The 25,107-nt window shown below is 36.2% G+C and overlaps 1 protein-coding gene and 1 long non-coding RNA gene across 3 annotated transcripts in view; one reads left to right on the top strand and one right to left on the bottom strand.

Annotated features, from left to right (window-relative positions):
• Positions 1-432: 432 nt before the first annotated feature.
• Positions 433-19,329, bottom strand: LOC132193355 (uncharacterized). The gene is made up of 3 exons (XR_009441447.1): positions 19,194-19,329; positions 7,543-7,667; positions 433-528 (listed from the first exon to the last, which is right to left on the bottom strand). It is a non-coding gene; the product is annotated as an uncharacterized LOC132193355 (long non-coding RNA).
• LOC132193354 (hemicentin-1) overlaps positions 9,862-25,107 on the top strand; it is a 186,111-nt gene continuing 170,865 nt past the window's right edge. For both annotated transcript variants that reach the window (XM_059613974.1, XM_059613971.1), the window contains exon 1: positions 9,862-10,143. In XM_059613974.1, the coding sequence (XP_059469957.1) occupies positions 10,041-10,143 (103 nt within the window). In that variant the 5' untranslated portion in view covers positions 9,862-10,040. The remainder of the gene's footprint in view (positions 10,144-25,107) is intronic.

Raw genomic sequence — 25,107 nt, 5'->3', positions numbered from 1 at the left:
ACAACGTTCGCGTCTTGAGCAAATTTCAGCGATATCACACACGAGCAGCCAGAGTGGGAAAGAGCAGGCAAAGAAGTAATCGGAAAGTTGTCATAAGTTTGAATGGGCTTGTAAGCTGAAAAAGCTAATCTCGAGCCGTTGGTGAGCGGCACAGTCCATGCCGAGAATAATGCCGTTGTCTCGTCCTTTGGGATGGTCAGGCACAAATGAAAGTTTCGCACGCCGTACTTACCCGCCGACGCCAAACAACCCGTTTTGTTTGTTTTCTCGTCTCCTTTTTTTACGGCGCAAAACTCCGAGGCGAAACGAGCGGGCTGGGTCTGTTTTCTCGTGACGTTTCGTTTCTTAACCACTCTTTGGGGAAACACACCAAGATTTGTAATCAATTCTGTATTGGTCGCTCACTGCAGTTCTCCGCGCACCCTGGCGCCCCTCTGCGCTATCTGCTAAGGCCCTCCACTGCAACTGATTGAGCTCCAAATGGCTCTTTTTACGTTGATTTCATTTTGCTCTTCCAACGCGATTATGCTGGAACAGTAAAAAAAAAAATCATTTTGATAAAAAGTGATTTTTAATCATTTTGACACTTTTGACCTTTTTAATTCGTTTATAGACTAGTAATTTAATACACTAATTTATCAGGGATGGGAAAAACAGTAAACCTATTTGCAAAGTCTGTGAATATGAAAAGTAATGTCTTTTATAATACTAATATCGGTTTATAAATCACCCTTTTTACTTCCTTGAGTAAATCAAGATCATCTTTGGATAAAATTAATATAATTATCACCTTTTACCGCCGCTTTTTGAATAAACAAATATAAACTTGAAGTTGCTAATTTTATATGAATAATAGCCAAGTAAAGAAATAGCCAACTATTTGCCTTCAAATTAGCTTTTTTTTATCAAAACTTTCATTTTTTTTTAATAACAACTAAACAGCAGTTTTTTTTTTTTTAATTACAATTTAAAATATTTTTCATAGTTATTTTTTATATTAAAATAGTATATTTAATTTGTTGATTTTTTTAGTTTTTGTATTATATTTTATTAAAAAATTTTAATCAATTTCTGAACCCTTACGCTTTAGTTATATAAAATTATTAAAAATTAAAAAATTTCTATTTTTATAATAGTTTTAAGCTGGTTTTTAGTGAGATTCTTTAGTTTGAAATAATTATCATATTCTGTAGCTCTCGATTAAATCCAGCAGCATAGCCATGTCATATTAATCAAAAATAAAAATTAATTTAAATCTGGAAGACAGAGCAGTATATTTTTATCACATGTTTGCATTAATTGTCTGGTCCCGCTGGGTTTTTAATCTTCTACCCACTGGATTTTTACAAGGAACGTTTATTTAGCAGCTAATTAACTTGGAGCAAACAAAGGGCCCGGCTGGAGAAAAAAGAATTGGAATCGTCACGCTGAGTCAATTTCGCGAAGCGCGGGAATGACTTTCTTGAGCCAATTTTCGCGACAAGCTGCCGGTCCTTGCGCATTCGGGAGCCAAACACTTTGAGCCCCAGCGTTGTTTGCGCCGGCTCGGCCGGGCCAATTGCTTCTCTTTGTTGCTGTTGTTGTTATTATTATTACTACTGTGAGCCATTTCCCTGGAGAGTAAATATATATATAGGCGCGCACGCACAGCCGAGAGAGATAATGGCGAGTAAGACCGAAACATTTTATTTGTCTCTGCCGGCAGTTGTGAAGAAACTTTTGTTCCAGGCTAGGGGCTGCTCGCCCGCCAACCTCCCTTGGTTTCAATAAAATTTGTGAACTTTTGTTTGTGCAGCACTAACGGCGAATGTGAAAGATGATTTTGGTATTATTAAATGGCCAGAGTGTGCGGGTGGACGCCAGCAACACTGTTTATTTATGGCCCACTGAGTTTATCGTCCAATACTTGCTTTTATTAAAAATTCTATATGGGTAGATTTTGTCACAAGCGAATAAAGACTCAGATAAACATATTTTATATTAACGTATGTGTCACTTGTTTTGGAGATCTTTAAAAAAAATTATTTATTTAATTAATGAAGTAGATTGTGTGACTATTTTTCTTGTTTTTTGGCAATATAAAATTTATATATTATAATTTTGGTATTTAATTTTTATATCCACAATGAAAGATAGAAATTAAATTATTATATGTCTGTCTAATATAAATCATTAAAAGGCATTGTGAGTCTTTTCTTCACAGTGTGGTATAAAATTTATCTATCTCCATCAATATTTAAACAAGATTTAGTTGGTGGAAGGAATTTAAATAGTTTTGATAAAGAACATTACTAGTTGCTCAACTAATTATATTAACAAAAATAGTAAATAAATAAGAACAATTAAAAAAAAATAAGTAAGACATCTCCAGCCTATGCACATTATTCACACGCAAAGTAATCTAAATTAAAATCTTCAGATGGGTGCGTCCAGGAAAGATTTGAGGGTAAATGTTAAAAATTTTTCTTGAAAACATGCCATTCCAATTTTCAAGTATGTTGTTGGGGTGGTCAAGAGGCCTCGCTCACCAAATTTTCAAGTCAAAATAAGGGGTGCTTTTCCGGGAAATCAGATTTTTCCAAAAACAAAAAATATGGAATATCTTTGCTCCTATTGAGAAATTATTAATGATCTTTTCACTTCCAGACGTAACTTTTTACGCCCGACAACTTTTATGTTGATAACTTTTGCGTAGGTCAAAGGTCAAGGTCACTAAATTGCAAATTTCACTTTCTGACGCAATTTTCGCAAAGAAGCACCCCTCAGAAATTTTTCGCAGTATAGGAAAAAATGTAGCCCCAAGTGTGTAGAACAACATCCTTGATTTCCAGAATGGCATTATTTTTAGTTTTTTAATTAATTTTAAATGAATATTAAAAAACAATGAAAAATCGCTTTTCCGCAATAGAAAGTAATTTTCAAACAGCGATAACTCATTTTCTGTTAGAGATACGCAAAAATGTTATAGAACAAAAAGGATTTGTTTTGACTTTTTGCATCCAGCCATGTATTGTTTATACAGGTCAGGTCACTTGGGGTCATTGACCTTAGTGACCTGTGACCTTAAAGAGCAGTTTACTGAATATTTGGCACATAGTTAAGAAGAACTATTTTATGGAATGGTTTTAATAAGCTCATTTCCTACAAATTATTTTTAGAGGTCACAGGTCACCGAGGTCAATGACCCCAAGTGACCTGACCTGTATAAACAATACATGGCTGGATGCAAAAAGTCAAAACAAATCCTTTTTGTTCTATAACATTTTTGCGTATCTCTAACAGAAAATGAGTTATCGCTGTTTGAAAATTACTTTCTATTGCGGAAAAGCGATTTTTCATTGTTTTTTAATATTCATTTAAAATTAATTAAAAAACTAAAAATAATGCCATTCTGGAAATCAAGGATGTTGTTCTACACACTTGGGGCTACATTTTTTCCTATACTGCGAAAAATTTCTGAGGGGTGCTTCTTTGCGAAAATTGCGTCAGAAAGTGAAATTTGCAATTTAGTGACCTTGACCTTTGACCTACGCAAAAGTTATCAACATAAAAGTTGTCGGGCGTAAAAAGTTACGTCTGGAAGTGAAAAGATCATTAATAATTTCTCAATAGGAGCAAAGATATTCCATATTTTTTGTTTTTGGAAAAATCTGATTTCCCGGAAAAGCACCCCTTATTTTGACTTGAAAATTTGGTGAGCGAGGCCTCTTGACCACCCCAACAACATACTTGAAAATTGGAATGGCATGTTTTCAAGAAAAATTTTTAACATTTACCCTCAAATCTTTCCTGGACGCACCCAGATGTAAAATAAATTATGGCATTGATCTAAGATTGGAATAAAAATTCTTGGCAAGAAGTCGTATTGAGGGATTTTTTTGTAAATGAAATATAACAAATTTCTTGAATCACCTTCAAGGATAATCATCATATATTCACATATGTGCCTCAGACCTGTGCTCAAACCGGTTCCTGATTTCCGTGCGCTCTTTCATTATAATGTCTCAACGTATTATTTAATGCTGCCGAAAAAGCAGCGGTATGTAATCTTCACTGGCATAATATTTTAAATAGTGCAAAAAATGCGACCTTCGCCTTGGCTATGCAGATAGTGGATACTTTCAAAGGACAAAATAATCGCAATGAATATTAAGAAATGAAAGGAAGAAAAGTGTAGGCTTTGCTTGAATTGAGGTGTCTAAATATTCCATGAATATCGCTGTGTATAACTTTAAGAACAACCATAAATTTTTGCAAGCATGCTGGTTTTTATTCCTCCCATTTAAGCGCCCGCAAAATTTGAATGATGTTTTGGGTATGTGTAAAGTAAGCAAAATTTCGACACAAACTACAAACTTTTCACATACTTAAATTAAAAAAATTACCTCTTTACAAGTAAGCATGCAGTCCAAAACTTTTTATAAAAACCCGGAGGTCTAAAAAAATAATCTTACTTAGCAGAAAAATCTACTGTTTTGGCAAAATATTTGCCCCTTAAATGCGGTGCCGTTTTATTTATCAATTCAATGCTCCACCTTATATATTTTTTTTATAAATGCAAAAAGATCACAAAAATTGGACAAATAAAGTGCTACATTTTTTCCGTAAAAAAAAAATCGAAATAAAAGTTCATAATCATGCTTTCAATTTATTCATTTTTTTGCTGCATATTCTCTAAAAATTTTTAATGTACCCCAGACTTCAGGAAATATATTTTAATCACAATTTTTTTAAAGAGAGCATTATTGTCTTAACTTTTATTTAACAAAAATTTATTTCGTGCAGCTTTCCCTAAGTATCAGATTCCACCTCATTATTTTACTCTTATAATTAGCACCGGTGGATTTCAAAGGGAGGCGAGGGGATTTCGTCTTTGCGAGAGAAAGCTCGGAGCAAATTTTAATACGATTTCCGGCAAGCGAGAGAAGAGAAGGAAGAAGACATGCCGCTGTAAAATATGGTCGAACACAGCAGCGGTGAAGGCGAGAGAGAGCTAGTTCAGTGTGTTATGATAAGACGATTAATGCGAGTTTACTTGGCATTAGAGATAAGGAAAGGGTGCGAAAGGGCGGTTAAGCTGGCGGGCAGGCTGGCGCATTTTATATTAAAATACGGGCGACAATGAGCAATGAGAAAAGTTTTAAATCCTGTTCATCCCAGAGAAATGTTAACACCCCGGTGAACACCAGATGAAGAATGATGCGCCCGGCAAAAGAAGACGCGCAAAATTTTCGCGCGCCTCTCTAAAAGTTTTCGCATTGAACGGTGGAATTATAATGAAAATCCGGCTGTCACTCTTCCCTCGACGCAAATTTTGCATTTCATTCCGCAACCAATTAAACCTCTCATTTGACACTAATGGCTACAGTGGTGAAAATGCAAAAAAAAAAAAATTATAATTGACGACTTCAAACACCTGCTTGACGAGATGGAGTTATTAATCTCTAGCAATAATCGGCTTCTCATATTCAACTATAAGCTTCGATTGCCACCAGAGAGCTCATTAACCTTGAATATCCTCCTCGGCGAGTCTTCAACCGTATGATTGATGACCAGGACCTGTTCAGGAAATTCAATCCGATTGGAGCAGAAAATTCAGGTTTTTGAAGAAAACGAAAAATAATAATAATAAACAAACACGTCAATCAGGAGATAGGTGCTAATTTGTGGGCTAAAATTATAGCCGTTTCGTAAACTCTGTCAGATTTAAAAGGTCAAAGTTTTCTTGTAATTAAATTCCTCTCGATCCTCTAAATTATTTGTTTTTTATTGAAAGGCTCAATTATTATAACTTTATAGATTTAACTAGTCTCGTCAGCTAAAAATCAGCCAGAGTGATTTTTCGCCATTTATTTATGAACTAACTAACGTTTTGTAGACGTCATTTGATTCTTTTTTAATTAAACAACAAATAGCTATTTTCCTTAATAAAATATTTTCTCAAAATCCAATCAATTTTATACTAACATCTAAATAAGTTAAAATTGAGAAGAGTTGCAGTGAAAATATTATTTTCTCCACTTTGTTTGATTATGGAAAGACATTTCACAGGTGTTAGAGATGAGGCTATTCAACTTTTCGTCACACATATGTTTTAAAAGAATTTCCTTAAATAAAGAAACTTCACGAGAATAAAATATGGCACACATTTTGAATGCAGCCTGATCCTTTTCGCAGCTTGTTTTAAAATTATTACAGCCCAGCAGCTTTTTTATGTAATTTACTATGCAGATAGATTAAGTCCGCAGGCCAGCGCAGAATTAAATTACGACACCTTTCGAACTCTCCGTGCTTGTCTGTCGAGTCGTTTTAATCTTGAAATTTATCACCTCTTGATGGCGCGCATCCGATTAAAAACAGACGTGCGTGAAGATGGAATTTTTCCTGTTTTTCGATTCTTTACTCATGTCAGACGGGCAACGCTTGTCAAAAGGACAAAAAGCAGCGAAAGGTTGGGCATAGTAAAAAAAATCGAGGGCCTGCTTGTGACGCTGGTGGGCATTCCGTCTGCTTAATGACTGCTCGTTTGTTTTCTCCCAGACCGTAATCAGCGTCTGGAGGTGCGCGTCGTTGCGGGCAAACCGCTGCGGTGTTAATTTGAAATGGAGGCGGCTTGAGAGCGGAGGAATGAGCACCGCAAATGAACCATGCCGCGGTCCAAATCAAATTATTGTAATCGCAGCTTTTCAGAAAAACAAACGTGTAATTTCGGCTTCATGTGTGTCAGGAATTGGAGCAAACCGAGACTTGGATTGGTCCATTGCGGTTGCTTTTGGTATGTCCATCAGGGAAGGAAATGCCGTATAGATTTTACATTATTTAAAAAAAAAACGTGAATCGAATGTTATTACATTTATAGACCATTTCCAGAATTTTCTTTTTTCTTATTAAATAGCGGTATCAATCTAGTGCAATTGCTTTGTTTTTTAAGAGAGAGCTTTCTTTTTGAACATGAATAAAATTATCCATTCTTCATTCAAGAAAGAATTATAGAAAAAATTGACAATACCTTGTGAAAATTGTTCAAATTTCATGCAGATATTCATTTTAATTCACAATATTCACTTCAGAATACTTTTATGATGATAAAAATCATTTTCTTGTTTAACACTGGGGTAAAAAAATTTTCCTTCCAGACAACGATTTTTTGCACTAGACTATGGCTTTTGAGCTTGTCTTACGAGACTGAACCTTTTTTAAGAATATAATTTCTGTGCGAAATTTTACAGCGTGGGCTTGTTACTTTCGGTAATAAAATAATGGAAAATGAGTTAACGACCATCCGTGGCACTCATTTATCACTTTCGTGCAGGAATCTGCCTGAAAACGCTTTTTGAAGCTCGGCAGGAAAATTCCGGCGCGCAAGGAAAATGAAAAGAGCACAGAATTCCATTGTGCTACAGTCGTCACAAATTTTTTTAATATCATTTCTCTCTGCACCGCCTTTGTGCAGTTAACCATTGTGACGAAAGTGATATTAAAAATAATATTTTGTGCCCCGGCTAGGCGCCTTTTCATATGCAAAGCAAGACCCATTTTTACCTCTTCTGTCGCGCGCACACTGCCACCAAAAGTCATAATAAAACATCGTCTCGAATTAAATGTTGCCCTGTAGCATTCTTCTTATTTGTGCGTGCCTCCAGCGTTGCCAAACAATCTTTCATGTCCTGCAACAAAAAAAAAGTGTTTATAAAGAATATTTTCGCAATTTAGCCGTTTTTTTTAACATCAAGAGTAAAAGAAATATAAGATTAATTTTAATGTCCAAATAATTTTTTTTGCAAGATTCGTGTTTCAAAAAATTGAAAAGTATTTAGTACAATACAAATTAGTATGTGGATTGCAACACGCAACACAGGCAGCTAGAATTCTTTGCAGATGTTGAAAACCTAACAAAGAAAAACCGCAGTAAAGTTTATAAATTTTCCGCTGCTGAAATGCAAGAAAATTGATTATGAAATTTTAATTACAATTTTATGCAATTTTAGATGCTTAAAATTAGAAATTTTTGAGTATTTTGTGGAATTTATTTTATTTCATTACGTTTAGTTTGTTTTGTTGGTATGACTTTATAGTTTTAGTTCAGTTACCCAGAAACCCAGAATCCAGCATCCAGCAGGTGATCGTGGATTGTGAGCAAGAATTTTGAGTGTTCGTTCGTGCTTTCTCTGCAAAAAAAGACTTTTGTTCCCGCAAATAAGTTTCTGCGGGCTCATTACGTCCTTCAAGATCATTGGAGGTCCTGAGGCCAGGAAGACGGGGTTTCGGGCATCAAACATTCCCAAAATCGACCAGAATCTCCCACTAGGTACCAAAAAAAATTGGCACATGACAACAATTTTGTTTTTATAATGCAGGGGCAATAATCATTACTGATTTCGTTCCATTTAATTTCCTAGGACTTCTAGGAGTGAAAGCTGCGCCGTAGAAAAATTCCTAAGAAAAGAGGCCAATAACACATTCATGCATTTTGACTGGAAAAATCATTCAAATTGCAACCAGAACCATTTTCGAGTTTGTATATTTTATTATTTTTCATGCCTATTGGTTAATTGCTCATGTACAATTCTGGCCTTTCTAGAACCCTTCGTACGGGTAGCCACAGGGTCGCTGTTAAAAGGGCGAGGGCCGTTGTCCCCAGAGGATGCTGGGATGTCTAGCCCTAGCACCCTGGTGTACTGTCACATGGCGTCGGCTCTTACCCATGTTCTCTTCAGATGAGGTCAAAGAGGAAGATTGACACTTAATACAGTTACAAATCTCTTAACTCATTAAAAAGCTTGTTTAATTTTTTTACCACAATTCTCAAATGACAACATTATAAGTATTTTCCCCTCTGAAAATTTCAATAAAATCTATTTGCTGATTATTCCTCTTACTAAATCAATTAATTTTTAGTCGGTGGAGCTGAAGAAGCCTGAGGCACTAAAAGAAAAGACTGCAGAATTTGAAGGGAACATTATTGAAGACAGCCCCTAATAGGAAACTCCATTATCTTCAGCAAGGTAGACATCAGGAAGTCACCCTGATCAAGACCTTCAATATGGTGAGTGTTTTTTGTTTAGTTTTTTTAATCTATTATATTATTATTTTGAACTTGGTGGGTGAAAACATGATTTTTTTTTCATTTTTATAAATATATATTTTTAAAATTGATAAAGTTTGTGTCGCAAACTAAATTTAACTATACAGATAAAAAAGATAAGCTGGAGATTTCTTAGGAGCTGGGAAATGTCAAAGATAAATATTTATATTAAATTTTCCTGATCACTTGAAAAGGTCTATTTGAAAATAAATCAATGAATTCAAACTCAAATTCAATTGAACACAGACTTTTGTGTACGCTTTAGATTGCAATTTTACTCTCATTTTCACGATCCTCGTAGAATTATGATCCAAGAAAATTGTTCATATTGGTCAAAATTTAAAAAGCTATAAGAAGCATTTTTTCGACCTTTAAATAATGCAGCTGATATGATTATATAGCGCTGGCTAAATTTTCATTCCTTTGACACGGGTTAATTACAATTTTTTACGTATATGCTGTATAAAGATTTGTTTGCCAAAAAAGTCCATAAAAATTTGCATACTCCAAAAATGTGCAAAAATCTCATGAACTGTTATTCAAGTGCATTAATTCGTGGCAAGTTCAAAGGGGCGAGTGTCATTCACCCTGCATATTTTGCACGCGGCTTATTATGCAAATTGCAAATTAAATGTGCAGATAAAGAGGGCCGGTGTGTCGTTGAGCGGCGCGTGCATGTATCTGGAGAAGTTTGTATCGAGCGGCGCCCTCGTCGGCCGGCAAGACGGGCCCGCCGGTGGCGCGCCGCGCACTCCTCGTCAGTCGCGTTCGGACTGTGCTCGCGTCAAGAGGAGCTCCGCATCCCGCGTGCCGCCGGCCGGTGGTGTTTCTCACACGAGTCGAGTAGTTTCCGCCGATCGGACCATGCCAGCAGAACTGCCCCCCGTGCTAAAGTTTTGATTTTTTTTTTCAAATTTGGAAGAAAAAAATAGTACCGAGACAAACAGTGTGACACATGGCGTTCGACACGCGTGTGCTCGTCGTGGTGCTTTTTTTGGTGACCAAGTTTTCGCGCGCCCAGCCGTCGATGGACGAACTCAGCGAGGTCGACAAGCCAAGTGAGTACATCCTTTGAAGTGCGCGTTGAGCATCTTTTTTTTTTTTGTATGACCAAAGTTGGGCCCTCTTTTTGTTGTTTCATTAAGTACCTGAAGCGAGATGCAGAGACGCGCAACTATTAATTATTTGACAGGAATGTGGGAGCGTTTCTTCGCGGAGGTCGAAACACTTTGAAATTTATATTCTTCGTACCTTTTCAAAAGATTAGGAATTAATGTCTAACAATTAGGTAAATAGTAAGATAGATAAATATGTAGGAATCATAGAGGATTTTTAAATGAAACGAAATTTTCAAAAATTCCTGTTTTTGAACAGGAATGGAGGAGCTTGATTATAATTTTCGAATTGGCTGTCCGTATTTGAATTTTTAATAAATTCTGCTCTTTTAATTGCAAGAAATATGTTGCTAAAACTAGAATCTTAACCAAAAATCCTCAAAAAAAAAAAAATTTATTAAAAAAAAATCCATATAACTCCCGTGATTCTCTTTTTCATTAGGAATCTAAATCTCATCTCACAATTCGTTAATATCTCACAAACTAGTTCGTAAAAAAATGTATCCATTGAATCGGAGAAATATGCTTTGAAACGCCAGACAACATCGTGGCCAAGTTTATTGTAATCTTTTCCCCAATGATTTATTTTGGGCACTTGCCTATACTATTTAGAGAATTTGAAGATTATTAATAAACTGAAATTATTTATGTAAGACGTAAAATTATAAAAAACAATATTTTATTTAATGCATAAATCTTAACTTTTTCAAAAATTTGTTCAAAATATGTATCTCTCAAAAGTGGTCCATGATCCATTTGCGTTACACTTTGATGCAATAATTTTCCACATTTTCTTCACAATCCAAAATTGCCATTTTTGATATTGAATTAACTAACTTTAAAGCATATAACCTCTCAATCCCTTTATGTTGTAAGTGTTTTTATGTGAAGGTTCATGTCTACATACATAATTATGCTCTCCGAGTTTATCTCAAATTGTGATTTTTAACAAAATTCTATTATTATTATTTTGTGAAAGAATAATGAGCAAATCCGTTTTAATTTTCGCTTTGATTGTCTCGCTGGGGATTAAATTCTGTTTCGGGCTGGATCATTAGCATTTTATATTTTATCAGAAAGCCATTTACGTCAAATGGATTTGGTGCGTACACGCTCGTGATTGAAGCGCCAACACGGCTAATTAATATTCAAGCATTGAGGGAAAAAATACATAAATCAATTTATCATAAATGTATTCTCCATGCTTGACAGACAGCGGGTCGATTTTCAACGCTGCGCTGCTACTTTTTTATTCTGTAGATAACGCCGTCGTCGTGACCATTAGATAGGAAAAGTATGTTTCCAACTGAATCAGCGTTTAATGAGCAGCACTCCTCTCCGAAGACCAGCGGCTCGGAAGCAATTTTTAATTTTATTTTTATTTCCTCCAGGAATTTTTCTCAGGAGGAGTGCCTGCTGCGAATGGAGAAGTAGTTTTTTTACAAGATTCAATCTATTACGGTGAAGATGCAAAGAAAGCAGCACTCTCGGCAGCTGATTAAACTCATAATCTCTTTTTTGATGAGAATTTGATGCGAAGCGTGTGAGAGCTGCAGGTGCTTTTGATACATGCTTCTGGCTTCTATCTGCGAAAGAGTCAAAGCTTTTGACACCACACCTTTCGTCGAGCTGATTTTATTAAAAAAAATAAGGAGCTGAGACACACCTGATGCCAGTCAGGCTCGTGATTATGCTAATCCCGAGCGCCGAACTTGTAATTTACTCGACACTTAAGCGGCTTGAGACATTTACTCACCGAAGAATGATTAAATAATAAATCAAACATTGAGGTACTCATAAAGGCCATGTGTAACAAATTGTTTGTTTTATCACTCTTCAGATTTTGAAGAATTTGAATAATGAGGGGATTAGCGGGAAAAAAGGATATTTTTTAACTCTCGTCAAATATTTATTAAAAATATCACTATTATATCAATGAAATGCCCTTCGATCTTTTCATAAAAAAACCATTTTTGTACTTCAAATATCTATAAAATTATGCAAAATGATTTTATTGTAAAAAAAAGTATTTAAATAGACTGGGAATTATACTTTTTTGAAATTTCCTATCAATATTAAAAAAAGTTCCATTTTTTTTTGTAAAAAATTATAAAAGTTTTTTTCACAAGACACGCAATTTAGAAGAAGATTGTCAGAATGAGTTTTAAGAGAATTAAGTCTAGCCAGAAGACCTTCTTTCCGCCAGTCTATAATAATGATATAATTATTTGCCCACACTAATGATATTTTTCATTTTTAATACTCGGAGAAAACACAAACAAAGAATTTGTGAAGTCACGATTCTCCTCCTATGTTTTATGCACAAACAGTTCAGTGTTTAAGGATAAGGAGGACTTAAGTTGTTTGCCCTCACAGCCCACGTATATCGCACCAGCATGATTTTCAAGCACACTCTGGTAGAAAATTCACGTTCATGGCCATACTTTCAGTATTTTATTTTTAATTCACTTAAAAAATTCTACTTCTCTCGGTTGCACGCCAACAATAAAAATACAGTGGAAATATAAAAGGTGCTCGTTCATTTCCAGTAGTTGGCCCAAAACGGTCTGTAAACCGCACATTAATTGTAAGTTCTGATAGCGAAACGAAGATTTATGCTATTTCTCGAGCCCAATAAATTGCTGGCAGGCCAAGAATATCAATTTCCTCGCGTGCGGCCGTTTTATCTGCGCGCGAGAATGTTTTACAGATAAATAATTTTTACTACTAATAAATTAAATTCAATGGAGAGAGAGAAAGGAAAAATGCAGAGGAAAATCGATGCATGCCCCATAACGCAAGGGACAAATAATCGCTTTATTGGGGCTCATTAAAGTCTTTCGGGAGCTAACGAGACGCTGAGAGTGCGGCTTTTGTTTTCGTTTTAAAGTGGACCTTAATGACTTTATCCAGGCTGCTATATAGTCGTTTTTTTCTCGCTCTTTCCACGCAGCAACAGCATGCACACGGCGACCGCGTAATTTCGCCTCGGAGAAAGGTGACATCACGCAATGCCTCTATTATTGTCTTAAAATATATAAAGCGGCCCTTTCGGAATGGCAATTTGGAAATAAGGACGCACGCGGCGGGGACTTACCTGCCGCCGACCATTAATTAAAAGTAAATAAAAAACACGTTCTTTATTGCCCGGCGTCATGGAAGCAAGGGTTGACAACACCCGATAGTCGCCAGCAACTTTTCCATCCGAAGAAGAAGAAAGTCCGTCCGACTTCTTCGCAGACATCGCGCCAACTTTTGAACGAAAAAGTTTCGATTACACACGAAATTTGCTTTTAATTCCACCAACGTGTCTTTCTTTTTTTACCTTTTTCGTGTATGCGACTGTGGGAATAACATTTCTGTAAAAAATATGTATTTCCTTCAAAGGAATTATGAAAAGATTTTTTATTCACCACAAAAGGCAAAATGGAAAAAATTAGTCTCATATAAAATGAGAGTGCGCCGCTGGAAAAGTGAGGCCTGTAGATGAAAAGATAAGTATGAGTTATTGCCTTTATCGCGTCGCCTTCATCAGGATACGCACATTCCCATTTGTTTGTAAATACCCAGGGCGCGCGGAAGAAATTTAATTAAATTTCCAGCCGCGCCTTTCGCACCAAAACGGCACACACTCTTACAGGCTTGAAGCTGGATTACTCTTCAGCGCCCACACGTCCCGAAAATTTGCCAACATGCGCGCCTAAAGCATTTTACGGTCCGTGTTTTCCTCTTCTTTTTTAATTCCGTTCATCCAATTTGAGGAAGGATTTTGGTGTTTTATTTTGAAACAGTTAAAAAGGGAACGAGATTAGAGCCTGCGCAATATTAATTGTTGTGGGCTTGGATATATGAGATCGCAATTTGTGATAGTTAAGTATCACTTTTCACTGTGACAAACACAATTAGCTTCTCAATCAGATACGCATTTATACAAGAGTTTTGAGCTCTACATTCATATGGAAGTTTTGCTGACAAAATGTTGACTTTTCTTGGTAAAAAATTCCAGCAAATTATATAATCTGTACCACTAAATTGATGCAAAAGGGTATTTATTTTTTCTATTTAACATTTTTTTTTTTTTTTTATGGAAAAAGTGACTTTATAGGTTTTGTTATTGCTAAAACAAATTCAGATAATTTTGAATTTATAATATAAATTTGAAAAATTTAGTCTACAAGTTCTGTTATGTATGAGTTAGCAATGTAAATTTAAATTAAAATAAACCTTGTACCTATTTATCATAACAATTTTATCACTAAAAAAAGTTTAATATTTATGCAAAAAAATCTATTCCAGTTTTTAATGAATGACCAATTTCACGGCATTAGTTAGGCTATTAATCTAAATTTTATGCAGATGTACCGTTAATTTTCAGATTTTACAGCTTTTACATATTTACCCATGTATTAATTTTCATTAACTCTGCAGCGTTTTCCATTTTGCGCCTCATCCGAAGTCCGAACATTCCCAGATCCAATCAATAATTTCGAACTGGGAAATAGTTAATGGGTCGACCAGCGGCCGCTGCCGCGCTCTTTGCTCATTAAATATGCAAACTTTTCCAATTTTACTCTCGGGCCCGCCCGCGGACGTGGTCCGTCAAATTTTCAGAGCAGCCGGCGGAATAAGCTATCAAAACTCCCTCTCTGCTCTATCCATAATGCATAAACAAAAAGCGGTTGCGGCGCGAATCAAAATTTTGAATATATATCCCCGGCTGAAAATATATACACAGGCGGTGGCAAAGTTTTGTTGCGCGCGGCCACATGTGCTGCAGATTGAATACATTTGCATGGGTGATCGCGCAAGCTCGACGGCAAAAAGCGGCAGCGAGGTTAAAGCTAATTACCCAATAAGTCAGCACATTGTGTGTATTATCTTGGCATAATAATAGAGGTTCGTTCTCTCAACGCCGCGCTTGCTTCCGCGACATTTAATTTGCGCTCCTTTTTTACAGGACAGGTTTCTTATTTCGCTGACAAATGATTTGCACAAGCCGGGCCGTATAATAACAGCGGAGACGGTAGCTCGTCGCGAACACATACTCGGCGCGTCGCAGAGTGAATCTGTCAAAATTCCATTAGGAAAATCCAGTTAGATGGAAAGCTTTATTAATTGGCAGACTTGGAGACGCTGCCTCCATTTGCGTGTAAAAAAACTCGGACTCCTTTTTCGTACGAAAGGAAGAAGATCCAGCGAAGAAAATTACTGTAAGTTGCTCATTAAATCAACGTGTGGCTTTTTTATACTCAAACGCGGCCTTGAAAAACTTTTTGCGCGCAAGCAGCTTCACCTTCGCAGACTTGAGAAGCATTACAAAAAGTATCAAAAGGCTGATGAATTTATATTGACAATAAGCCATAGAAAAAATAAATATCTAATTAAATTTTACATCAAAGGAATTTTTATATTGAACTTTTATTCTTAATAATGTGGTTGGCACACTGTTCTCTGAAGACTTACAAAAAGAATGTGGATTGTTAAGCGTTGAGATTTTTTTTTAATTATTTACATTGATTATTTAGACTGAAAATTATAGTACGACTTTAAGCAAAGAAGCGAATTTTCTAATAATTGAGTTTCAATTGACTTCTTAAGCTGGTTTTATTTTAATCTAAAATTATACAATTGACGCTTTAGCCAATTTTTTGTAATTACTATGTTCATTTTACGGTTTACTAATAATTTTAATTATTTGCTGATTACCAGAATTTTTTTTTGCCCGTTTAGTCGGTTTGGGCCGGTTATTAATTACGTTTTTTAGCTCAAGCTTGGACGATTTTTGTATTAATTTGATGATTTTGAGCAATTTGTAGGAAGAAAAAACCCAGTTGATTAAAATTTTGAAGCCTTTAGAGATTATTCCCATTTTGATGAGAGTTGTTAGCCAAAATACACTAGGGGATTTTATGCGCTTTGCTAATATTCTCAGTCCATGGTCATGGGATACATTATTCGATAGAGCACACACGTGATTAGTAGCAAAAAAATTGGGTAGCGAAAGCTTTTTCTAATTTGCCTAATTACCAATCCTCCAAGCGGATTAACTAATGATCTAAAATTTATATCTAAAATTTGCTTGCCATCCATAAGCGTGTAGGAAAAGTTGCACATCTTTATGCTGTTCAAAAATACATTCTTCAATGTCAATTAAAATTTTAAATAATAATTCAAATTTAAAATTACTCTTCAATTATGATCGATGAATAATAAAATTTCAATAAAGATCATGGATTTTGCTGAACTTGCAAATTAAGTCTCTTTGAACAGCACGCAGATAGGAATGAATAAAAAGCAATCATAAAAGCATAAATCAACTTGAAACATGCGGCCACATTCTTTTCGATTCCGCTTCGGACGTGTGTAAGACGTCGAGCAGGTACTTGATAAAGGTCAGTGCTCATGCAAATTTAACGCACGCTAAAAAAAGAAGTCTCGTTGGCGCGCTTTGGGTTCTTGTAGGTAAATATTCAAGGCAAGCAAGTCCCTTGTGGAAAGCGATTATTATACCACCACGTCTCTCTCGTTTTATACACAAGAGAGTGTGTAAAAATTCGGCGTGCGGGCAAACAATTTCCAGCGCGCATCACCTGCCAATCAAACGGACAAAAACTCGTGGAATAATATTTTGCCAGGCGCGGAGAGGTGTGAGAATCGCTGCGTTCTCGTCGCTCGTGAAAATTTTTAATTTAAAATGTTTTTTTATGTGGCAGCGTTTGTTTGTTATGGCGCTATATAGACAGAGTCGCGCGGATATTAAAAAAGACTCATTAAATAAAAGTGAAAAGTCTCTCCCAAAAGTCAATAAAACCGCGTCTAATAAACGCCGACAGTGTTGAATGAATAAAAAAAAATACACTGTTGCGCATTTTCGCCGTTCTATCAACACAAGAGTGCTTATTAAAACTTGCTTGAATTTATATAAAATCTGAGGAAAGTTCGAGCCAGCGTCAGTGAGGTCGCTCGGAAATTCAAAGCACGTGAGATTATTGGAAATTTATTATGCAAAAAGGATTTTCGCGAGGCCTGCACCGCGGTCGCTCGCTCGCCTCTTTATTTAATATTCCACCGAACGTCGGCCTCTGATGGAGGAGCTGCTCGGCCCCTACTTGAAAATTTTCGCATAAATTGTATCTTCGTGTACTCGCCAATTACTTGGCGTAAGTGGTTTTAATTACTCGGCCACTATAAAAGGGGCTAAAGAGTTTTCTTGTGGGTTTAAAATAAACCTCAGATTGGATATGGTAAAAAGTTTTTCTTTAAAACAGAAAACCGGTTGCTCATTAAATTGACATTAAAATGCTACTTTAATGAGTAAAAAAAAATACAAATCAATGCAAATAAAAATGTGAGGCAAAAAATCAATACACATTTTTAATGACCATTCAAACTGAAAATTTTCAAAAGCAAATCTCAGTGATAAAATTGAATGAAAATAGCAATTCAATGTGTCCTGAGCGCAAATATTTTCAAATTAAAGAAAAGTTTCATTGAAAAATTGTTTCAAATCGATAAATATCTGTGTTTGACTTATTTTAATAGAAAACGAGCTAAAATTTTACAATTTCATTGTCAATTAATTTAATTTTCACGTTTGCTGACACCCAATATTATTACTTATCAATTTGTTCACAATCAGAAGTTTCTTAACAACAGAAAATCAAAAGATTTTTCCTATCGACATAAATGGAATCGATCCACATCAATAAAACAAAAATTCGCTCGGTTATTTTCGATGCATATCGCGTATAGAGCGAAACATGACACCAATGCGGAATTTCCACGCGTTGATGTAGGCGCCGTGAAAATATTTTTCCGCGCGCGGTTTGCGTTGCGATATAATTGATTGCCGGCGAGGGAAGGAAAACAGTTTAGTCGACCATGTGTGTGTGTGTATTTAGATCGTTTGTATGTGTCTGGGAGCGAGTGTGAATGGGCCCATAATTCAATTTTTATTCTGCAGCCCCTTGCTTTTCGCATAGAGAATAATCGGCTGCTGCGGCGGAGGCAATTCGCTGTGTGCGTTTTATTTCCCGGCGAGGGGAGAGAAAATGCCGTCTGCCCTCGAATTTATATATGTTTTATTGTTGCAGTTATGCCTTTGTGACAGTTAATGAAAGGCGCGCGCTAAGTGGCCCTTGTTTCTGCTTGATTTAATGCACGCAGGAAGTGTCTGTGTGTTGATTTTGACCTTTTCACCACCGGTCCAAACGGCCCGAGTGCCGCCGAGAGAGCTCCTCTCCTGCGTGTATTGCTAATTGAAGTGCATGTCAAGGGATGTCAGTCAGAATTAAAAGGCAACGGAATCCAAAACTCATTGGCACTTGGCGAAATGTAAAACTCAATTGATACAACCAATTCAAAATGAAGAGAATAGATGCTTTGATTTGTTAACTCTGTTTTCTATTTTGAGGAGCAGAAAATTAAAGTTAATGTTTAAAAAGGTTTGCAACATTTGTTAGTCTACAAAAGAGGAATATTATTTATCAGGGCTAATTATAAAGAGTGAGGAGGAACTAGACTTCTTTTTGCTGCATAACTCATTCTGTAAAAAGTAAATTCAAAATAATTTTAGAGAAAAATCATTTTGTTTCTTACAATAAACCAAAAACATATATGGATTTCGAAACTCTTTTGGTACTCTATTTTAAATTGAGTGCAAATTTTTTTGCAATTAAAGGGCTTGACCTGAAACCATATGAGCCTTTTTTAGAAAAAAAGTATACACTTTCACCATTTCAAATGGAAAACCCCAGATTAAATTTATTTTATTTAAATTGTTAATTAAATGCAAAAAAATATTTTTATGAATCTAGAACTTACAAAATAAAAATTTGAAAAATTTGATTTCTGTGAATCGGATTATGATTATTTTACTATGATGACGCTAGTAAATGAAGTGACTCAGAATTACTCGGGAATTTCATAAGGAAATTTTTGTTTATCTGGATTATGAACAGAAACCTTTAGAGGAAAAAACAAATTCAGCGTACTCATGCAACCAGGAAAATGGATGCGATTGGCGAGGAAAATAAAGGCATTCTGAAACACTCAACCAGTTGTTGGCTGGGAGCAAAATCGTCCGGCACTCGAGGAAAATAAAAATGTATCCGGCTGCAGCATCACTTGGAGCAACACTGCGTGCAGACTCTCTTCTGTTCTCGGCACGGCTGGCAGGATGCAAATTTATCGAGCTCGGCACATTCAGCACATATATCGACTGAGGGTGGGAGAACGACAAACTTGATGTTTTATTATTTGAAGAGGACTTATTGAGACGTACTGTTTCCGATTGATGTGCGTGAGTGATCTTTCCATTGGTGCCTCTTGACAGGGCCCTTTTCGTCTTGTCACTGCCACACTCGATTTTCCCCTTCGAATAAAAAAAACTGGCTGGCTAAAAACGACTACCGCTTTTGTGCATTTAGATAGAGGACAATGAGATCGGTGCATGCACCGCAGGATAATCCCACATCTCATTAAATTATGGAAAATCTGGCGCATGACGACAAAAGGGCCTGACAATGACGCCGCTAATTAATATGGTAATTGCCGGCGCTGCGCCACAACGGGTTTGAATACAGAGATGTTTAGTTTAAAACGTTCAAGAGCGCGAACGGCTGCTTTGTTAGGGTTCTCGCGACACAAAAGTGATTTTGCTGCGGCTGCTCTGTGATTAACCTCGTTTAGTTGGGGTTAAAAGCAAACGAACGCCGTTCAATTGTTCCGTTCACACGCGCGATCGAGTCAAAATTTTCTCCCCCTCGGCCAATTGAACGCTGGTGCGATTGAAATGAAAGGTCAAAAGGTGGAATTGGCTCAAAAGCGACTTGTGTGGTCGGAGTTTAAGCAGAATTCTCATTTCAAGGTTTGCTTTTGACGTTTTCTGAAATTAATTGAAGCTTATTAAGCATGTTCTGCGGAAAGAAAATATAAAATTAAAGAAAATTTGAGCTTCTCAAAATAATAAATTGCAAAAAAATTTGAATGCCAGTTATAAAGTCTATAATTCCAGTTATAATTCTATCATTATCAAATTTTCAATGATTGAAAAAGTAAAATAAATTAATTTTTTAAATTCAGTTTTCAAAATAATCATCTTCTGGAGGCCACAAATAGGTTTATGTGCCAACTTTGAAAGCAATGTTTAGTTTTTTTTTTTTTTTTTTTTTTTTTTGATATTATTTAATAAAGTAAGAATTTTTTGAGGTCTTGTAATTACTTTTTTCACAGTTTAAAGTTAAAAAAGCAATTAATAGATTTGGAATGAGCTAAATTCAATGTCACGAATGAAGTAACTTTCCATTTCACGAAACGCACCTGAAGAGCTTCTTTGGTGTTCACATACGGAAAACTCGCACATTTTCCTGGCTGCTCTCACCGCACACCACATATTGTGTGCTGAATTCAAAGAAGAGTAATTACAAGCGGAATATTGCTGTAGATTGGCAGTTATGTTCTCTCTGCAAATAATTTAACCTTGGCCTGTGGATGAGAATTGCACGCCTCCGAGCTCACTCGCTGCTTCTTTGAAATTATCTTCTTTGGCCTCTTAATATCAACAGGAGCGCCTGACAATCAAGCGCGTTTTACAGTCCATTGTGCTTGCACTTGCCGGCGGTGGCGGAAATATAAGTGCAGAAAGAAATATTGCCGAGATGAGGATGCGTTTTTCAATCAGAGAGCAGCGCTGTCTGCTCCTTTGCATTGTTGCAAGAGGCTGTAATAATGATAAATAATTAGTTTGGCGTTGATTAGAATTATTAAATCAGACATGAAAGCCAATGTTAAGATTTATTTCACAGAAAAATTATGGAAGTTATTTTGCTTGGTAATGTGCAGAACAGAAGTTCATAATACACAAATTAGTACTTTAGTAAAGTTAAAAAACGATGATTATACAAAAAAATATTAATCAATTGCCACAATATATGAATAAAATCCAACGAAAATTAAATTAAGGTGACAATTAGTCTCTTTCTCTTTACTAAAAGGGAATCTAGTAAAATTTAAAATCAATAAAATTAAAATATTTTAGTTGTTTATTTGTCCACATTGTTACAAATTTACTAGGTTAACAATTTCAAGTTTTTGAGATTTGATGAATTAATCTTTTGTTAGAATGTGAATGAGGAGCTAATGTATTGAAATACATATTTGAAATAAATGTTCATGTTGTAACACATCCACAAATTGCCAGATAAAATTACTCAACCAAACATGTATTAAGCTCTAATATCAGTCCTATTCAAAAGGCTAATCCTCGATTTGCGCATTGAATTGCACCATAAACGAGGTCACACAATTGAAATTGAATCAGCGCTTTCATGGTTTCAGGCGTAAACACGATAATTAATCTTCTAGCGCAATTTCCCACCCCTGCAGCCAACCTGGTGGTATCATCCAAGTCAAAGCGATTCGGAATGGGAAAAATTACATACAAATTCGACCCAGCCAGCCGTCCTGTGTATATAATTCCAACGCGGTCAGCAGCAATGCAAACAAATAGGAAACGAGCACCGTACCATAATTAGCTAGCGCGTGCCCATCTCTATGCCGATATAAACAAACACAACCATGTCCGACCTAATTAGAACATTAAAGGGGCTGATGGACGCAGCTGCACGTCAAGTGGATAATTCAATTTCCGCGAACATCGCTCGCTCTCTCTGCTTATAAGTAAATATAGACGTTTTTGGTACTTGTTTCTATCCGCAGCCATTTGTCGGGCGGCGCAATAATTGCAGGCGAGGGACACGTCACAACATTTAACTCTGCCGAGCAAGCTAAGTGAACAGATTAATCAAGCTGCCGGAGGAAATGTCACGCGTCAAATCGCGACACAAAAAGAGAGCAAACTGGAGGCGTTGTTGAGAAAAAAAAACCGACGGAGAAAGAAGAAAGCATAGCAGCAGATAAGTCTAAATAAGTTGGGGCCGAGAATCGCTGGCTGCAGTCCATCCATCTCGGCTGTCACTTCTGTCCCACGGCTTGCTTCAGACAACAAACAAAATCGGCGGATAAAAAAGGAGAAGTCCTTGCTGCGAAGTAGGTACTCTCGCGAGATGCTGGCTGCGATGTTCGCCACATTTCGCAAGGTCACCCGTTTGTAATTATGAGATGTAACGGAAGAGGATTGTAATAAGTAAAAGCAGGCTGGTTTATTTATGGCTCATAACTGTACTCAGACGATGAATTTTGGCGTATTTATTGACCTAGACGCTCTTTGGTGGATTAAAAAAAAAAATTTAAATATTCGAGAGACACTTTTTTTAAAGGCGTAAAAACCTGCTTTTAAGTTATTTAAAATTATAGGAAGACCTTAAAGGCCCTCTCGAGTAATGATTTTTATCCTTGAATTTAAAAGACCACAAAATTTAATTTGCTATAGCAATAGCATTTTAAATTTTAACTCCTACCAAATGAGTAAAATCTGTTTTAATTGAAAATAGGAAATTTGATGGGAAATAATAGCCCTTTATTAATGAACCACTGTTTCGTACGATAGGATTATAAATATTTTCATGGAATTCCGATCTGCTTTTGAAGTCATGAATAAAAATAATTAAGATAATTGAGAGTTTATTTGAAGTAATAATGGATAATCAATTATTTATACAGTAATTGTGATGATTGGATAACACTTTTGACTTTCATAGAGTGAGAAAATTTAAAAAAAGGTCGAAGAAAAATCTGAATAATTAATTTATTTGTAAACCTCCTCGCGATTTATAACCAAAACTAGGACCTATAAATTTGGCCGTTTAGCATTAACTTGGCAAGAGCACACATGTATAAGTCGTATAAGTAAAAAAAGAAGGCCTCCCGTCACGAACTAGAAACATAGTGCAAGATAAACATTCGCTATTAGTATACAAATTAGAGTCAAATTATCGTCGCGCTATCTCGTGTTCCTCTTCCTTCACAAACACGAAAAAATCAACATGAAAAAAGGAGCGTGTTCGTTGGCCCACAAAATTCGCTCTCTTGAGTAGCATTTTCAGCCCCGAGCCTCTAATTCCGTCGTCATCATCATGCACGATGCGAAAGAAGAGTGTTCACTGTTTCTTGGAAGACTTGGCTCTTTTTATTCAATTTTGCACCGCGCCGTCTATTTTGCTCCTTTTTCCCAGAGGCCACGGCACGGAAAGCGCCTAATTGATTTACTATGCCTTAAACCAGATATGGCTTTTAAGTTTATTAAGACGTCACTTTGACGCGGACAAAATGCGAAATGCGGCGCGCTCTGGCTTAATTTTCACTCAGCCAATTCCAAGCTTAATTGCTATGGCCACCAGACACACGCAGAAGAGCGTTCGAAGAATCCACACGAATGAAAGTGAAGGTTTTTAGCAACGTTCAATGAGAAGTGCTAAAAACCGCAAGAAAACTTAATGGATGCACTTAAATATAAAGGGACGTTAAAAGGGATAAAGTCAGCTGTAAAATTTGTCCTTCCCATGACCTTAAGGAAGTCTAGACTTTAATATTTAGAATAAAGAACTACACAAATATCTAATCTTTTCCTAAAAATATGAAAATTCTTAAATGGGAAATCGTTCCGAAAATAGAGTGTATAAAAAATACATCACTCAATTTGCAAAAAGGGAATTGCGTCTGTCTGGCCAATTTTTCTTTCACTTGTAGCAACGGCATGTCTGTATTTTGATCGTTGGTGCCAATGACAATGAAATTTTTCCGATAATGTCATTTAGCAAATCTCCACCAATGTGGGCGTCTATTCAAATGCAAATTTTGATTGGCATTTATCCTCTCTTTTGTGATGCGGCGTCGACCTCTGATCGAGTGTATGGGCCATGGTAATAATGCACCCAAAATAGCTATTAATCAATACCATCTGATCAAAAACGTGCTTTGTGTTGCCGAAGATATATTATAATGCTTTTAATAATTATATTCCATCGTCATATAATAATTAGTAACAAATATTGTAAATATGCTAATGATGAATTTTATTTTTGTTGAATAAATATTCTAAGGCTCGTTTCAGATTCAATTTTTTTTTAAATATTCATAACTTTTTAATCATTAAATTGTATGCAAATTTTTCATTGTAAAAAACAGCGAAAAAAAGCTTCAAAATTTTCTTTTCCCACCCGTTTCTTATACTATACATTACTTTAGTGTCGGCTTATATTTCTCCTTCTGTGAAATTCGTCTAATTTTCCACAAAGCATATATATAAAAAGTCGAGCGTTTGCAGAGAAACTAATTTTCCATAGAAAATGGAACAAATGTCTCTCTGTTGGTGCGGAAAAAAGACAAAAGGCAGCTGCTGAATCGCGCGTGCCGTTTTCAAGACAAACCTAATGTATTCAAAAGCTCTCGCGAAATCTGCGCAGACAAAAAAGCGACAAGGGCTTTTGCACGCCGTGTGCCACCACCAACCCCTTCAAACAAACACAACACGCTTTCTCTCCTCCGCAGCTTTGTTTTTTTATCTTGAAAAAAAAAAAATACCAGCGGAGACAAGAGAGGACAGGAAATTCTCCTCGTCGAATGCCGGCTGCCCTGGCCGGGGTAATTATATTTTGTTTTTTACCCACTCGCCTCGATTCCATTTGCGCCCGGTGGGTATTAGTGTGCTAATGGGCGTAACATATTGAGAGAATGAACCCTCATCCCTTTGGGAACAAGATAATGCACCTCTAAAGGGTGTGGCGACTCGGAGCGTGTGTAGGTGCTTTGTTACACGAGGCGCACAATTATCAGCACAAAGAGACGAGATACACACACGTACGGCGCGAGAGAAGTCTATCGGAACCTTTTTCGTATAATGAGAGAGAGAGAAAGAGACGGTGACCCACACTCTTGAGCCGCTGCGACACAAGTAAAAACTATCAGCCGTAGTTTTCCTGTCTCCTTTGTAGACCTCGTAATTAATTT

The sequence above is a fragment of the Neocloeon triangulifer genome, unplaced genomic scaffold (genome assembly GCF_031216515.1).
Source record: "Neocloeon triangulifer isolate White Clay Creek 2 clone unplaced genomic scaffold, ASM3121651v1 ptg000004l, whole genome shotgun sequence".
In the NCBI taxonomy this organism is placed as follows: domain Eukaryota; kingdom Metazoa; phylum Arthropoda; class Insecta; order Ephemeroptera; family Baetidae; genus Neocloeon; species Neocloeon triangulifer.
This window is presented reverse-complemented; position numbering and strand designations above follow the sequence as displayed.